Source organism: Passer montanus, unplaced genomic scaffold (genome assembly GCF_014805655.1).
Source record: "Passer montanus isolate IOZ18808 unplaced genomic scaffold, ASM1480565v1 scaffold27, whole genome shotgun sequence".
NCBI lineage: Eukaryota > Metazoa > Chordata > Aves > Passeriformes > Passeridae > Passer > Passer montanus.
In genome coordinates, this window is record NW_024367372.1 from 8,422,388 (window position 1) to 8,440,709 (window position 18,322).

At 43.2% G+C, this 18,322-nt stretch overlaps 1 protein-coding gene across 4 annotated transcripts in view; it reads left to right on the forward strand.

Moving 5' to 3' along the window:
- Positions 1–6,166: 6,166 nt before the first annotated feature.
- SYNE3 (spectrin repeat containing nuclear envelope family member 3) overlaps positions 6,167–18,322 on the forward strand; it is a 65,474-nt gene continuing 53,318 nt past the window's right edge. The window contains exon 1 of one of the 4 annotated variants that reach the window (XM_039712612.1): positions 6,167–6,189. Coding sequence is in view for 3 of the 4 variants with exons in the window: in XM_039712610.1 (XP_039568544.1) it covers positions 7,644–7,734 (91 nt within the window). In the remaining variant the exon portion in view is untranslated. Of the gene's footprint in view, positions 6,190–7,614; positions 7,735–16,600; positions 16,722–18,322 lie in introns of those variants that run through there. The other 3 variants (XM_039712610.1, XM_039712609.1, XM_039712611.1) reach the window with 3 other exon arrangements.

Consider the following 18,322-nt stretch of genomic DNA (forward strand, 5'->3'; position numbering starts at 1 on the left):
TCCATGCACTGCCCCTGTGTGCCCTGTGTTCCCTTTGGAGGTTGGTCAGTGCCCCTGGGCACTCCTTGGCTCAGTGCTGGCAGTGCTGCTCACCTGCTGCTCACAGCTATGCCCATTGGGATGAAACTGGCTGCAGCCCCCCTCCCAATCACCACAAACTGTACCTGCAGCTGGGGAGTGGGACTGGAACTATGTGCATGTCCTGTTCTTTGCTTCCTGTGTGCTCTCTTTTGTCCAGTGTCACAAACACAGAGTCTTGGTCTCTGCTGTTGTAATTTGTAAAACTGTCATTTACTCAAAGTGCTGGAAGTGTCTTGGCTTTTAGTAAGGCTGGGAAAACCCCAAGGCACTCATTGCCTGTAAGGATTCTTGTGCCCCAGTTAAGGTTTGCCAGCATGCTCTGTCGCAGCACTGGTGACAGGGGCGCTTTCATTGGCTCCATTAATTTTAAAAATGTGCGGGTGCAGTGAGGCACAAGAGCATCTGTGATTATCGTGTGTGTCGTGACCACGAGGGGGCCCTGGCAGCTTCCATCTGGGTGAGCCAGGAGTTACACACTGACCACAGGAACAGGGCTGATTGCTTGGTGCCTCAGTGGTTACATCCTTTCTTGTTCAGCACTTCTGAATTACCCTACCTCTTAAATATATAAATATATTTAATTATAGTATTTTGCTATGTAATTTTGAGAAATGCATCTTGGTATAAAAACTCAGCTTTAATAAGTAGCACTGGCCATTTGATCATCTCTGTGGCAGAAGACAGTACCAAGCATGTTATCACTGTGAGTTTCCATCTGTATGAATGATTTCCCCAAGTAAAAGTTCAAGAGTTTTGCACACATCACTGTATTTGTAACATAGAAGGAATTTGTATGAAGAATCTTAATTATAAGATTTTTTGTAGCTCTTATGAATTTTTAAGCTTGGTACTACAATGTTTCAATAAAGATTTTTTTCTCTGCACACCCTTTATTCTTTCATTTTTTCTAGGAATGTGTGTTTGTGAAATCAACTTGCTGTGTTTTAAAACCCTGCCTGCTGACCACAGATTCTGATGTCATGTGTATGTTAAAAGTGTCCATGAGTGCAGTAGGACTATATTTTATCACTTGTTCTGCAGAGTTTTTATGTGATGTGAAGAAAATCAGACCCAAACATGTAGCAGAAACTTGAAATGGGAGAGGAGGAGTGGGTGGGTTGGGTGTACTTGCATTTGTAATGTGTGGACTCAAAGACGAAACGGAGTCAAAGTATCTCATGTGGGAGGTAAAAATGCAAATTCTTAAAGGGGAGTCCAGAAACTTGAATTTTTAGATTTCTGCAGTTAATTTTAAAATAACAAAACAAACAAACCCCACAAAAATAACAATATACGTATGAGAGAGGTTTGGGGGGTTTTTTTAATGTTCTAAAATGTTTTTATTCTTTATTTTGAAGTATGACTATGTGTATATTTTGAAAATCTGACTTTTCAAAGAGTACTTCCAAATGCTCCATGTAGATACAGTGATTTTCATTACTCTCACTGTGCATATGCAGTGGTTTTATAACTGTATTACTCAAGCAGGTTTTTTGGGGGGAACAGTTATTAACTATGTGCTTTAGAGGGCAAGCAGTTCTTTATGGAACAAGCAGCTTCTCCACAAATGCAAGCATATGCATCTTTCCTAAATTTCCTTTAAAATAATTGCATGCTTTCTAATGCTTCCCTTCAAGTTAATTTCTTGCAATTTGGTGATGTGATGGAAGTTTCCATCCTGCAGTACTTTGTTTCCTCTGAAGTTCTTCCCTTGCTAATATCCATGGCAGCTGAGATTGCTCCCCAGCCTCAACATAGCTAGCAACTTGCAGGATAAAGAACTTGGCCCTGAAAGTTGTGTGTCATTTAATTGTAGCAGTTCTTGGGCTTGTATGAAGGCCTGCTTTATAATCAGCTTGACTTCATTTTAAACAGACAAACAAAAGCATTTTCAGCCTGGGAAAAAGCTCTGAGTTTCCGAACAATCACTTTCCTTGTCACAGTGATGCTCAGATCACTCTGAATCATCCTTGGACTCCCTTTCTTATCAGTAGCCCTTTTGCTCTTTGTTCATATACTACTTTTCCATCCTTGCTAGTCCTGGGAGACAGGAGGAGACAAAAGTGTACCCTCACAGCTGCTTTCTCTCACTGTACTTTAGTTTGAGACAATCAGAGTAAGTAGATCTGTGCTCGGTTTTAGTTTCATGCTTGACTACTGTGGTGAATGATTTAAGGTTTGTGTGCCGTGGAAGGAGGAAATTAAAACTAAAGACTTCCTAGATTGACAGTCCTTTAAGCACTGGCATACAACAAATTGTTCTACAAACCTATCATATCTAGGGAAAGGGAGACTAATATTGGTGAAAGTGTAGCTCCAGACTACTGCGAGTCTCAGAGAAATTGATGTAACAAAACTATTTGTGGTGGGAAGGGAAGCAAGGAATAACTTTAATTATGTAATGTCATATATCAACAGTTGTCTTTGTTCTCTCTTCAAGGGACTTCAGAGAATATTTTCTTAAACTAGTTGTTGGCAGCTTCTATAATTAAAAAAAAAATTGTGGAGAGTAGTAAGGAAGAAAACCTAATCCAGTCAAATTGGACACAGGAGATTTGGTTTCCAGTCCTGATTTTCATGGAGTCTTGGCTTCCCCTGCTCATTTGCTGAGTTCCAGTGGGGGCATTGCTGTTAATTACATAAGTTAGCACTGCATCTTCCTAAACCTCCAGCCTTCCATTTTGCTTCTGCTTCCTTCACACTTTCAAAGCATATTAAAGAGGCCCCCTTTAGATACTGGAAGGTGCTGTAAATTCTCCCTGGAGCCTTCTCTTCCATCATGACCCTGCCTGTGTGTTGCTCAGTAAACTATGGTATGTTGCACCTGGCTGTGATAGCAATTGATCAGGACTGGACTTCTACACCAGCATTGAGAGTTCATTGGATGTGACCAGACTTTGAATGTATCACACCATTTGTGAATTTCAAAATGTGGTAGTTCTTATTGAACATAACTGCAATTACAGTGGCCCGTTTGCCCTGCATTTCTGTTCCTTAGTGTTAAATTTGCTCTCACTCAGAATTAACCCAGCTTTCCCCAGCCCCTCTTGATATCTGAGGTCAGCTGGGATGAAAAAGGTGTTATTTTTTCTGCCAAATTTAACGCAACAAAATATTGGCTGATCTCTGAAAGTGACAGGGTGTCAGGACTGATCCAGTAGCACAAAGTTGCACTTTCCTGTGGAGGTAGTCACTCAGGTGTGGAGCCAAATCAGACAAAAGCTAGAGTGCAGCATATGCAGCAGGGAGAATATGAAATGCTGGGTTTAAGTCCATGTGGTCTCTGGGTGAATAAAAGACAGGAAGTTAGCCTGGTTTGCCAGTGTGGTCCTTGGTCTGGTGCTCCTGAGGATATGTTACTTTGTCATCAGCATTTAGAGTTCTTGATTCCTCACTAACTGAGGAGAGAGTTCTTGTGTACCAACTCCCCCCACCACCCACAAAAGCTTTCTGTCAAGCAATGTGAAATGTCTTGTAGCTATAACACAACACACAAAAAATGCTGAGAAGCTCCAGTATTGAAACCTCTCACATGTCACTGGTATGCTGCACAGAAATGTTACTCTTGCCAACAAATGCTGTCCCTCCCACCCTGACTGCCATGTGACTCATTATTTGAGTATATTGCTGTACCCAAGCAAACATAAAGGAAAACATCCTAATATCTTGTAATAGTAGTTTGTCATCAGTTGTGAGCATGAATCAATGGGTGTGTTACACTAATAAGAGAGAGCAGCACTAATAATACCCTGCAGCATTTTAAGTGGTTCTCTGATACCCTACAGACATCATACAGGCCCTCCTGTGTAGTACGCCATGCCAACACTTTTGTAGTATTCGCTGCTTTCCACCCAGTCTCTTGGGCATTCTGCTCATCACAGGAAATGCCTGAAAATGCTATATAGTCACTGACTAAATACTTGTGGTTTAGTTTATAGGCCAGGCTAACTGCTTCTAAAAATATATTCCTTTCTTCCAAAGAAAGAGAGCTAGGGCTGCTGTTCTTTCATTTTCAGAAGCCCCTCCACCATTCCACATTGCTTGCAGTCATTCTAACCTCTCCTTTGTCATTTAGGTGTGGTTTGTGGGCAGCTTTTTATTGTTTGAGTAATGCACTGAATGCTTCTTTACTTAATGCCTGCTGTTTGCCCGTGTGTAGGGATTTTTCTAACTCAGCATGTACAAGCTCTTTGAGGCAGCAGAATCAGAGCCCTGAAAGACTCCATATGGGGAAATGCAGAAAAGGAGCTTAATTCAAGCAACTTTTAGATACAGTCATGTATTGTCCCCCATCAGCAAGCTTTCTGAGTACAAGGGGTTTAAAACATCTAGGTATGCAAAGTAACTTCCTAAGGGGTGGTTTCCTAAGGAATTAATCACTGTCATTAACAGCGTCTACTTACCATGATAACTGAACCCGCTTTCTTAAGGCAAATTCACAAGTAAGATTTTATATTCTCTGTCATTTACCTAGACACATTCCTTTGGAGTGTAACCCTTTTGGATTGTATCCATTTCCTCACACTGTTCCAAAGGTCATTGAGAGATAGCTCTGAATTACCATGGGCAAGGGCAGTTGCATAGGCATAGATTCAATTTTACACATTGTGTTTGTGAACTTTCTCCAAGTAAATAGTCTGTTAAAGTGAAACTAGCGAATGAATTATTTTCCAAGTTAGTTGAAAAGCTTGCCCAGTAACACAAGGAGATTACAGCATTCAGTTGCCCTCTCAGTGACAATTTAAAAGGTCATAGTCACCCCAAATTGTACCACTACAGTATACACTGTGGGCAGTTGAAGCTTCAAGGTCAGAACCAGCTGAAAGGTGCAATCCTTACCATTAAGTTCTGACAAAATTCCCTGTGATCTTTTCCACTGTTGGTGAGGGATAGGGATTCCTGATGCTTTTTTTTTTTTTTTTTTTTTAGCAATATAAGTACAGAGCAATTCCAGTTAAGAGTGTGTTGGCACATGGATGGCAGATCACCTCGCTGCTGGTGAAGCTCATTCGGAGCTCATGAAAGCCCAGAGAACGCTGCTGGTGAAGCAGCCATCCCACCCGGCCTTGGAGAGCTGTCGTCCCTGCCTCTCGCACAACTGAGAAGCTCACCCTCCACTTTTGAACTATCTATCTCGAGGCTCTTGGCCACAGAACTGTTATGTGTAATCAGAGATTTTTATCGCAAATAGCCCGTTTTTCTGCTCGTTAGGCAGATGAACCTCCCAACTTCCCAGCAGCAGAGGGCAGCAATATAACCCCTGCCAAAGAGGATGGTTTAGTGCTTTATGAAATACAAGCTTTTCACAGGCTCATTCAATTTGTTTACATTATATTATTGTTCAAATATGAAGAAGCTGTTCATTCTTTCCTGCTTCCCTCCCAGTGGCTCAGCACACAGGCTCTCATATGATTACAACTTTCTGATGCTGCAGATGCAGCACAAGATGTTAATGACTGGCTTCTCTCGCTGGGCTACAGAACCGATGCTGTGGCTGGCAATGCACCTCCACTGCTGCTTCTTTTCCTTCTGATTTTTTTGCATAATTGAGCGCACGCAGTAGACTTTGTGCCTGAATCAGTACTACAATGGAAAGAGGTTTTGTTTCCTAAGTTTTCATTGATGTTTTTCCCCAAAATACCACTTCACGCATCCAAATGAATTCCAGTTGGCACTGCCGGTGATGAGCTGGGGTTGTTTCATGCACGTGTAACTGCTGAGATGCAGGCTGCCTGCCTGCCTGCCTGCTTGCTGGCCGTGGAAGAGAAACGTTAAGAGACTTCCCCACTTGTTGGCACGGGTCGCCAGAGCTACCGGCACATGCAAGGATCGCCCGGGGCTTGTCGCCCGTCGCCTAGTGTTGGGTGACTCCCAGAGCTCCGAGTCTCCCAGAACACGACACTGCGAGAGATTCAGCTTCTCCTCTTGTGCTGCATTTCACTCCTCTAAAAAGAGCAGCAGAGCGCGGGGCTCCCCCGGCCGCGCTGTCCCCGGCGGGGCTGGCAGGGCGGGCCGGCTCGGCTTACATAACACCGCCCGCCGGGCCGGGCCGCGGCGGCGAGGGCGGGCCCTCCGCGCAGAAGCGGCGGCGGCGGCGGTGCCGCGGCGGTGAGTGGGACGGGCCCTGCTGCGCTGCTCGGGGCCTGCTGCCCGTGCTGGGGGGCTGCGGGGGGAGAAGCGGCGAGGCGGCGGCGCCTGGCACTGCACCGTCCTGTCCTGTCCTGTGCCGTGCCTTGCTATGCCGTGCCGTGCCGTGCCACCGGGCGGGAGCGCGGCACGGCACGGGGCAGGCGGGCTCCGCTCGGCGGGGCTCGCTGTCAGCCCGCCCGGCTCCGGACCCGCCTCCTGTTGCTCGGCGCGCCGGGACAGCCCGGTCCCCGCTCGGCCGCCCGTGTAACGGGGGCAGCGGGCAGCGCCGGGGCCGCAGAGCGGCAGCGCCGGCAGCGCCTGTCCTTGCCAGGACAGCTCCGTGGGTGCTGCGAGAGCTCCCTGTCTGCTCCTGGTACACGAAATATCGTAGCTGCAGTAACTGCAGCATATCTCCCTAAGTAATAAAGGGAGAATATAGAGAGAATATCTCCCTAAGTAATGTAGTAATATAGTATATAGTAATATAGCAAAGCCTTTTATTTAGCTTCTTTCAGAAAATCGCGTCTGCGAACGAATGCCAGTCTGGTTCAGCACTTAGGTGCATTCTGCAACTTTTCTTCTTCAGACAGATGTCAGGCTGTTGCCAAAGCCGGTTGCTCAGCGTTACTGTCACATTTCTTCATCTGTAGGTCCCCACTGCCAGGACTCTACTGCGGTTTGCAAGGTCCTTGTTCCTCTTCTCCATTCCCACTTCTCTTCCCTTCAAGCCTATTGATACATCCTAGCTTGGCTCTGATTCCTCTTAAGAGAGTCTGACCTTGTCTCACATTTTCTTCCTAAACAGAAAGTTTCCCGTTTTTTCTATTATAAGAGTAACTAACATTCTGTGTAACTTCTGTATGTAAAGTTCCCCCACACCCGAAGGTATACTAAGGCTTTGGTTTCTCATACACTGTTCTCTGCCATCTCTTTTATTCACACATCCTTATTGGCTTGGCCTTGTGTGAGTTTAGATCTTTGTCCAGGAAAATTTTATTCAATTCTCAAATAGGTTAACAGACTGAAATCTGCAGGAATTATGCATGTATAGGATGACTAATTGTGAAAATCATGGTTGCAAGACCCTGCTTTATTTTGTGAGTTTATCAGAGCAAGGATGCCTGTCTTCCCCTTTGCCTCAAATCTAAGCCTGGCTGTCTTGAATCATTAATGAAAAATAAAATCACTATGCTACTCTTGCCACTTCCTTGCTCCTAGTTTTAGATGTTACTTTTTAGCCCTTGGCACGATGTATGTCATCTGAAAATCTTTGTGCAGAGTGCTTGTTTTCTGGGGAAAGAATTTAAAAAATGCCACAAAACTTTAAAAGCTGATTGGTTGCCTTCAAGTGTTTTTCTTCTTTTCCTGGAAGTGTCTCAAATCTGCAGCTGTTGAAATGCACATCAGCTTGGCACAGTCTCTGTGGCTGCCAAATGTGTGAGCCAGTTGGATCTCAAGGAAATGTAACTTATTGCAATCGGTCTTGTGGCGACTCTTTGTTCCACAAGAAACAAACATCTTTTGGTGAGTCACAGCAACATTGTTCCCTGCAAACTCGTTGTCAGGAAATGGAGTCTGACAGTGCCGATGGTCCCTCTATAAAAGCAGCTTTCCCCTACACCCAGTGCTGTTTCCATGTTGTTTGTGAATCATCACATCCGGAGTCCCCTCAAATTCCCAAGGAAGACAGAATTAGCTGCTCTCCAGGGTGTGGTGTTGTGGTGCTTGCCTCTCTTGTATTTTTTCTGATACTTCCAGTTGTTCCCTTCAGCCATATTTCACTGCTCCTCCTTTCCCTCTCACCTTGGCCAGGACTTGTACCATACCTCCAAGTCTGTTCCTGGCACATGTCCTCTGTGTGGCTTTTGTGCACTAACCTCAACAGCTTTTCTTTGGGAATAAGCCATGTTTTTGTGCTCCTCCACTTATCTGTGGCTTACAAATCATCCTCAAAACTGTTGTAGACACTTGTGGATGGTTGGCTTCAGAATGTGGCTGTACTTGCACGCACATGACTTTGGAGAGCAATTCCACTGCCTGAGGGGATACTCCACACCTGCATTGCAGCTTCAGAAAGATAACTGGCATCTGTTGAAAACAAGGGTTTTTGCCCTCACTTAATATATGTATACACATGAGTCTTGGTGTGTGTCCCTTATGTAATATTTTTTTGCCATTTCCCAGTTTCAGCCAAGTATGACATAAGGAGAACAGCTCCAAGGTAATTAAGCTCCTGCAAATTTTGTAGAAACAGGCCAACAGGGAAAAGCAAGTCTAAAATCAGACACTTGCTAGTTTTCCCAAGTTTTTAGATCAGTGGCTGAGTGATACATTCATATTTGACAGCCTTCATTTGGGAATAATGTGTTTGCTGCAAATGAAGCTGTAAAGAGAAAGGGAGAAGGATTTTCTAAGTGCCCCTGAACTGGCATCTCCATTAAAACTTCAAAGATTACAAGTAACACTGATATGATACATTGCATTTTGAACATGGGAAACAGAAATTCTTGGTACAATTCAGTGTATGCTTTTAATCAACCAAGGAACACAACTCTGTAGGTCTGATTTCCTGAGCTGGCCTGGTCACAGAGTGCTTTGTTTTTCCATCCCTGCATCTCCAGGGCACAACTCCTGTCTTTGTTTTGCCAGGCAAACATTTGCACAAGTACAGAAGGGCTATGATCTCAGCTAGTGTCTTTAGATTTATTTTATTGTGACAAAATTGGCCAACAGTTTCAAGACTGCCATCATATAAGCATAATTCCCATGAAACCAAGCAACTGGATTGTGTATCTCCACATAAGGATTGTGGGCCAAGTGTGAAAAGCAGTGACCATTCATCGTTACTCAAAATAATGTGTGCTGGCAGGCCAAATCCCAGATCATTGGTAGCAATGACAAGACACTGGATTTCTGTTTTGATTTGGGGTTTTTAACTGTTAGTCCTTGTCAGCTGCAGATGGGGTTGTGTGGCACAGCTTTGACCTGTCCTCTCAAACATGTTCTACCTCAGACAGGTTCAATAGTGTCCTTAGAAAGGACCCCTTATAACTGGATTGTGTATTTCCACATAAGGATTGTGGGCCAAGTGTGAATCCTGGCAATTCAGGCATGTGAAATGAAAAGAACACATTGTAGCAGGAAAAATGTTTGAGCTCCAGAAATTAACAGAGGGTGTAACTGGCAAGGGACTTTTTTGCTTGGCACATTTTCTATATGAAGACAAAGGTATCAGGCACCTGAGATCAACAGGAATAAATACCAGGTCCTTTAATATCTCTTTGAGTCTGGCTGAAAAAGCCTTCTTACTGTCTTTGGACTGCAGTAAGTGCAGTCTTACTCTTGAAGGAAAATATATTTTAGTGCTTACTGATGGTCAGTAACCTATCAGCTTGTTCAGGCTGCAATTCAATGAAATTAAAACATGCAAAACAGGTGGTCAGGGTCCCATTTGATCATGCAAGTCTGTTCTGCAAACAACTGAGTGATAGGAATTTAGTGTCTTCAGTTAATATTGGTTAAAGTAGTCTGAAATGACACGAGAAAAACTGAAAAGTGTCATTGTGTCATCAGTTGCCATCAAATGCAGTGTTTAAAGTTCAAAACAGCATGATAATGATTAGTTATAGGGCCCAAATGTCACAGCCTTAAATTTTGCTTACATTTTGGTCTGAAATAGAGTTTTATTGCCTGAGGCTGATGGTGGCATATGCAGAGTTTTCTTATAATATTTCCATGACTAGCTGCAGTGTTGTCAGCATCAACTTAAACACAGTCTTGTTCTTTAGTTTGAAAGTTTACTCTTCCTGTTTGTTTTCCAGTGTTTGTTAAGGGCATAGCAGTTGAAGTATTAAGGAAATGGAGTCTTTTAAACTGAAAGTGGAGATCCTTTCATGAGAATTGCTCCTTACAGACCTTCTGCAGAGCTGAAGCTCCAAGTCAGTCCTTGCCTTCCACAAGGACTGATGACCTGCAACATGCTCAACATCGCTGTGGATTCACTGCTTTGTAGACTTAAAGTAGCCTGAGCTGCTGCTTATCATCTGTTCCTGTATTGCTAATAAATTGCATCACAGGATGGTACTGCCTGAATTACAGAAATACTGCTCAGACAGCAGAGCCCTGGGGTATTTAACTTCAGGCATCTGAAGTGGCCCTACCTCAATGCTGAGGAAAGATTGGTAGGTCTGACAGGGGTGGTGGTTCTCACTGGCACCCCATATCAGGTTAATAAGCAATCTTTGATGTCTCTGTCTGTGCACACCGCTTAATTGTATTTCAAGAAAAGTGTGTTGGTTTCAATGGGGTGTGGAAACATTTATTTCACTTAGAACTGACTTTTAATGTCTCTGCTGTTACAAGCTTCCTTTCTATGTTACATTTAAACAAAATACATGGACTTCCTATGAAGTCCTTCATATCAAGGAATTTCAAGGGAATGTCTGCTTTGATTATAACAGACTGAGGATTACAGGGCAGTCTCAGCCTTGGGATATCACTGAACAGGTGGATAAAAAAACATACTGGAAGAAATTAAGAGATAACCAGAAAGAGATAACCAGAAACCAGGAGAACCAGGAGATTGTAATTTGATTGGAATTCAGGTATCAAGCTGTGGCTTGTTTGTTTTGTTCTTGATTGCAGGAAACCAGAAGAACCAGGAGATTGTAATTTGATTGGAATTCAGGTATCAAGCTGTGGCTTGTTTGTTTTGTTCTTGATTTGTGTTTATTTAGTGGCATTGAAAGGTGAAATATGTGCTGTTACAGTTGTGCTATGCAGAAAGCCTTTTGAGAACATGACAGTAATACTTGGGAGCACAAACTGAATGAGAGCCCCACGTGGGACAGCTTGTGCTGGGGATCTTACTGTTACATGTAGTAAGTAGATCTAGGGTCTGTCACCAGGGAATCCTAGACACACTTTACATAAAGGCTACCTGCGCTCCCCTTGTGGTTGATTATGATTATAGTAAGAATAAAAGGGATCTACAACAATCACCTGCCTGACCACTTTGAGTTTGAGCAAAAGTTAAAGCACATTATTAAGGGCACTGAATGCCTCAAGCCCTGACAGGCTTGGGGCATTGACCACCTCTCTAGGAGGCCTATTGCAATGTTTGACCACCCTGTTAGGCAGGAAGTGCTTCCTAACATCCAGTCTAAACCTCTAATGCAGCTTTGCCTGCCACGAGTTTGCTCTGTGATCTGGAAGGAGCATGTATAGTCAGAGGTTTAAAATGGGACCAGTGATGTTGGATGCTTTGTGTGTTCCTGGGTCTGTCAAAGGCTGATAGATGCTGCTGAGAGCATCAGTGTCTTCATCTGTGAAATGGGACACTAACATCTTATCCCACAGGGTACTCTCGATGTGTGTGGCAGCTGTGTTGTAGGTACCAGGTGGGAGGGTGTCACAGCTGTGACAGAGTAAACCACCCACAGTGCATCTGGGTACTGTTTTATTTAAAAACCAACATTGGAGATTTCACCCTAAAAGATTATCTCACACACTGACTCGCCTACTCACTCATCTGGACTGACACAACAACAAAATAAATCAAACTGTGAAAGAAGTGTAGGGGTTACTTTTGGCTGTGTTTTATCTCCATCTCACATAGAAGTGATACGTGATTTAAAGCATTACATGCTTTGTTATCTTCCTGCCATTATAATGAGGCAATTGTATCATAAGAACATGTGTTGGTTCTGACTGAGGAGTAGTTTGAGAGATGTAACAGCTGGTCTTTATCCAGGCTCTGTGCTCCATCAGTGCAGCCTGAAGGATTTCAGGGAAGCTGAAGGTGGAAAGTATACAAGTACTGATGTACCCACTGCATTTTCAAATCAGTTACATGCAAAGACTGGGTCATGTGAGAAAATATCCTTCTACATTAAAGCTTCTGTGACTAAATAAAAGAAATAATTTCAGTCAGTTCTGAAGCTGTCAGTTCTTCCCCAGGCTGTGCATTTCCTTTAGCTTAGATGACTGATTTTTCTTAATGCAAGAGTCTTTGCATGAGCACTTAAGTCTTTGGTAGTGGTTACATGAATGGCAGATGACAGCAGTTGGCAAATGTAGGTGATGTTTCTTATGTAAGTCAGCAGAATTGGTCTATAGGTGCAGCAGGTTGAGCACAGGCTTTGTGTGAAGTACAAGACTTTAACACTGGCTAATAACACTGGCTCAGTAATAAACACCGCAGACGCACATTAATTTAGATCTCCAGATTAAGAGAGCACCCAAGGAAAAATTTACTTGTTGCCTTGTCTTTTAAGTCCACAGGAGTCAGGGTAGAAATCTTGGCTCTGTGACAGTATTGCCCTTGGCTTTACCAGAGCTTGGGATTTTCCCTTGTCTTCTCAGATTATAAACCTTCTGACTCCATTAGTTGAGCTGCTGGTGTGAAATGCCAATCTACAGAAAATGTCTGCAGCCTAACAAAAAAGAGAATATTTAAAGTGTCTTTGGGTTATTTTTTGTTTGTTTGTTTGTTTAGGGTTTTTCTTTTTGCTTGTTTGGTTTTTTGTTGTTGTTTTTTGCTTGTTTTGGGAGGTGTTCTTTTGGTTGGTTGGTTTCGTTCTGTTTGTTTTTTCTTCAAGAGAAATTCCTGTTTGTGATGGAGCTACCAGCATCCCTAAGGGTATTTTTGCCTTCAGCTTTACTTTATTTTTCCCCTCAGGTCTTTGCTTGTCAAGCTATTGCATATTGTGAGACTCAAAAGAGACTTATAGAGATTCAAAAGCCATCTGGACGCAATCCATAGTAACATTCTTTACTAGGACCCAGACTGAACAGGGAGGTTGGATTAGATGAGCTCAGTGGTCCCTTCCAAGCTCAGCCATTCCAAGATTCTGTGAATACCTCGTGATGGAGGAGGGCTGGAGCTGTCATTCTGGTCTGCAGAGTGAAGTAGTATTTGCTGTCTGATGAAAGAGCTGAAGGTGTTTATTAAAACCACTTTTATAAGTAATTATGTCGGCATGTTTAATCCCAATACTTAAAATGTCACAGCCCCCTTTTTTTTAAAGTCCTTTTATTATTGAATCGTTAGTTAGTTACTGTAGTTAGTCACTGCTGAGGAATCTACCTGGATGTGCTTCAGTGCTCTGCAGGTTATTGTTTTCTATAGTGCCCTTCCTGTGTCAGCTATCACTGGTATTTGTGAAGTGCTGTTATTGCTACTAGAAGGTTACACCTTAGTTTGGGGATTTGCAAATAGATGTTTTTCTCAGTTAAGCAACTGCATCAGCAGCTAACCTACTTCTTGGTTCTTTTAGTCTTACTCAGATCAGATTTGGGAGCCTGGTTAGCCTGGTTTGGTGTGTGGGTTGAATTTTAATATTAACTGGTAAATCAAAATACTTTTTGTTTGTTTGTTTGTTTTTCCTTGCTGAATGGAACAGAGCATAATGATGACCTAAGCTAGACCTTTAAGATGCTCAGCTTGCCAGGTGGGACACCTGAATTATTAGGCTGTGCATAATGATTAGGTTCTTCATAACAATTCATTATTTGCACAGAGTGAAACTGTGTAAAACCAGAAAGAGAGATCAAGAGCTTGACACCTGTCTGTGCTATCCCTGCCAGTACCTCCGAGCCCAGTACTTAGGAAAACCTGATTGCTTGATGTGTTTCTTTTCTGAAAAGTCCTTTCGCAGCAATTCCAAACCAGATTGTTTGGTGAGAAGCACTTGCACTGACAGTCCCTTTATACCAATGTTATTCTAATTCACAACTAAAACATAGTTAGAAATATCTTCTGCAGAGTAGTAAAAATATATAACACAGTTGCTATGGTTGAAGATTTTTATACTGCTGCTCTGTTTCCTATCTGAGGAGTTTCATAGCTCTTTGTCAGAGCTCAGACAACATTGTAATTTATAACCCTTGCAACCCAGCTGGGGTGACAACTTCTGTCTCCTGAGCAGTTAGAGGACAAATACATCACTGCCTGCTTGAAGATGCAGACTGTTAGTGGGCAATGAGGCCACTCTGCCCTGAGTATCACTTACAGTAGATTAATCAGTGGGGCAGTGTAGTCATTTAACTCCGTGGGCTGCACTGGGTTTGCAGAAATGTTTCCTTCTCAGTGCCCACGGGCTGCCAGGTAATCTGAGATCATCCAACAGATGTGTTACAAGAGTTACAGCTACAGCAGATGTTACCACAGCTACAGATGTAACTGAATCCCTGTTTGAACTTAGACGCATCAGCCCAAAGAAGGGCTACCGTAACATAAACGATAGTTGGCCAGAAGAGTGGGGAAAAGTTTCATCCCTCTCTGAAACTGGAAATTGACTTCTTTATATGAGAAAAAAGAGATGGCAAGTCAGATGTTGTGAGGATATTTGGAATATTTTGCTGAATCTGGTTTTCTTAAAAATATGGAAAAATAAAGGGAATTATGCTGAAGTGGTAATGTGGTTTTTATATATTTTAAATATGTTGTGATACTAACTTACAGAAAGTTTTGTGGGAATGCTGCATTTTTCACTGTTTATTCTCTCATTGCTATCTCTAGCTTGTGGCTGGCTGTAGTCAACAGGAGAGTTCCTTTGCCTTCTAGATTGGTCATCCAAAGAGACTGATTCTTACCTTGTTTCAAAAGCTGCTATGCATAGCTGATGTTGGCCATGTATGAGCTGCTTCTTCAGTATTACTAGTCTTTAGGATTACTAGTTTTTTTGGATATACCACAAGAGAGAGAGAACAAGGGGAAAGTGAAAAAGAGGTTCACTTTTAGGCATTTAAAACCTCCCCTTCAAACAACATAATTCTAAAACAACCATAATTTGACTTTCAGATAAGTGGACCAATCTCTAGTTTACATCCCTTAGGCATCATATAGTTTAGTCTGCATGTGTTTTGAGATCTTCTTATCCTGATGTGTTTTGAGATGTTCTTATAGTTCTAAGGATTATTCATGTTAGCAAAAGGCTAACAAGACAGTAGGAAAATGGTTGATGTATCAGTTCCCTCTCTAGAGGTACGATCAGCACTATGAATTCTTAACATGTTCCTCCTCTTCTGTCCCTTGGGATTTGTTTTTTACTGAAATTCTGTTTGGTTGGCTGAGCTGAGGTCACTGCTGCACATGGGGGTCACAGCCTCTCTGAGGCTGCTGGTCTTCAGTTAATTCTCTGTATTAGTAACTTCACAGATTAGCTCGATAAACATTTTCTATTCCACTCTTGTTCATCCACCTAGGTTTTCATCCATCCTTGTTCCTCTCTTTGGTTTTTCCCCATGCTCTTCCCTTGTGCTGCCTGATTCCAAAATGGATGGAGAGGCTCACAGTTTTATCCCTATTTTTATCTGTAGCTTCTAATTTGGAGGTAGAATTCAAAACAACTTTCCCCCCATGTTTTGCTTTCACTGGTTTCTCCACCTCTGCTCTATATTAGCTGTAATTCTAGAAATGCTGTTCAGTGTGATATAAAGTATGGCATACAGCAGCTACAAAGGTTGAGAGATTGTGGCCTTATGGACCTGCTTTGGATTTACACCAGCTTGAGAAAGTGACAGCTGTTTTGGTCCTGGAGTGTATTAGATCTACACCATCAGGACAATGCACATGGTAGTGGGCTAGGTAGAGCAAACCAGTGGGTTTTATTGAATGCCTAAAAGCTGGAGTACCCAGCAGGATCTTAATTAATCAAGGGAGAATGGTGCTTTATATTTTCCAATAGTTTTGGGGAATTAGGGAAGGAGAATTTATCATGTACTCCCTTGTGAGGGACAGGTAATGCCTGCAAAGTTTATTCCATTCAGCTGAATTGTGCAGCAGAGGTATTTCCTGAAAATATCAGCTCACCTCCTTTTTGTCTTGCATGATTGTAACTGAGAGCAGAATCTAGATTAGTGTGTCAGTCTGTGAAGGGAATTTCCTGCTAGAGTAAAAAAAAAAAGAAATGGAAGATAAGGAAAATTATTATTACGTTAGAGCATGAGTTAATGATTTGTAAAATCTCAGCTCTGATGTACCTGTCTGCACTTTTACTTCTTGCTGGTCTTCATCCTGTGTATTCAGTTCCCATTCAGCAAACATCTGTCAGGCATAATAATTTCAAGCATTAATCCTTACAGGAATTAACCAGCTTGTTAGTTGATGACCTGAACTAGATAGTTTCTGGGGATTATTGCTATTTAAATCTCACCTACGTTTTAAACAGTGACAGTGTGCCCTGCTCTGGGTTTCTTTTCTTTCTCTCTTTTAATTTTTTTTTTCTGCACTGATATATCTTTGGATTGCCATATCTTCTTTCACTCCTGCAGCACCGGAGGAGGCAGAGAGGAAGTCCTGTGCTTCCTCCTGCATTAGTAAGGAGGAAACCACTGGTTTCTCTTCGTGCCAGACTTGCTTGTGCTGCCAGCAGTGCCGAATTGCTGTTGTAACGCCCAGTGGAGGCCAGGCTGGATTGTGGTTGCCATGCTGGGAAGCCATCAGGACACTTTGATGGAATCACCACAGACTTTTACCTACCCTTTTTACCAGATTTCCCAGGATTTTGGTAAGGTTTTTACAAGGTTGCTTTTACTTTATAAAGTAGTGAGATGATTGTGACAGGCAGTGTGTCTGTATCTTTTGGTTCCCAATAACTTTTGCACTCATTTTCAGCTTTGCATTACATTTGCCAGAGATGTGGAAGTGTTAAAGGTATCAAGTGTCTTGAAATTTCACAGATTTGAATTCTAGTGAAAGGGGAAATAGAAGTCAGTGGCCTGCTGCAGGAGAGCCATGACAGAGGGCTCTGGCACCAAGATCAGCCCGCTGGCGCGCTTTTCTCCAGAGCAAGCCCACGCCTCCCCTCCTGCCTGCTGCCAGCACCACGGCGTGCTGGGGGACAGGGTGGGGGCCCAGGGGTGAGGGCCCTGTGCAATGAAATAAGACCTGATAAATTGTTTTGTGAGCAGCAGGCCAGGATGGGGAGCTCCTTGATGTAAGGCAGGAGAAAGGAAGCCAAAATATCCCTACAGTGTGTGCAGCAGAAGGGTTGGAGATAAGGGACAGTCGGTGAAGTTAACAGAGTCTGTTGGGAGCTGGGAGTGTGGCTGGCACTCAAGACATGATATCAGCTTTTACAGCCCCAAAATGTTTGCCCAACTGGGACTGCTGAGATCCCTTCCATGAAGTTTGGGTTTAAGGTCACACATAACTGTTGAAACGTGACCTGGGGGTATGTAAAAAAAGGGGACTAAAGAAATGCAGATTTATTTTTTAACTAGGGAGCATAATTTGCACAAATGCTGTTGCTTGTGTTGTGCTCATTGAACCCAAACAAGGTCATTGGAGGCTCTGCTCTTGTCCTCATCAGAGCTGGACATATTTTCCTTCAGGAAGATGATATCTGGCTTCTCCTGTTTTAGGAATCAACCTTTTGCAAGGTACCTGCTGAGTCCTGATCTGTAAATTGAAAGAGAAATAGTGGAGAAAAATTTCAGTGATATGAAATGCCTTTAAAATACAGCAGGTGTTTGTGTTATCTTTAGAAGATAGCTTTGGAGACTAGTGGGGAGATATTTTTATTTCTTTTAGACCAAAGTTGAGTTTGTGCCATGATGTCTATTACTCATTGTAGAAGAATTCCATATTGCTTGGGTTAAACAAATCTATAGCTTTATACCTTTTCTTTCTTCCAAGTTTGAGAAGAGGTAGTGCTCTGTCTGCCTGCGTGTGTACCGAGCCTTGGCTGATGTGGGCCCCTGTTGCTCTAAATGTATCTCTGTGTTAGCTCTGTGGCAGCCCCAGGGGTATGTCCCGTAATATTTAGGGTGGAATTTCCAAACTTGCTGAGAAGCAGCACGCCCTGAGGCCCCCTTGGGGTCCGAATGGAGCCGAGCTGCCTCATCTCTTCAGAGTTTGCAGGGAAGGAAAGAGCTTTGGTCTCTCGTAGCACTCGATTTCTGAAAGGCAGCTGTTGGTGGACGACAGGAGCGAGCAGCAGTGGCTTTGCTTTGCTGCTCGGCGATCGCGGCTTTCCCTCAGGTCCTGCTGGCTGCGGACGGCTGCGGGCAGACACGGCTCAATGCTGGCTCCTGCTGCCGGCTCACCGTGCCTGAGGCTGGATGAATCTCAGCAGAGGCGGCTCAGATCCCCTCTGGGTTTACAGAC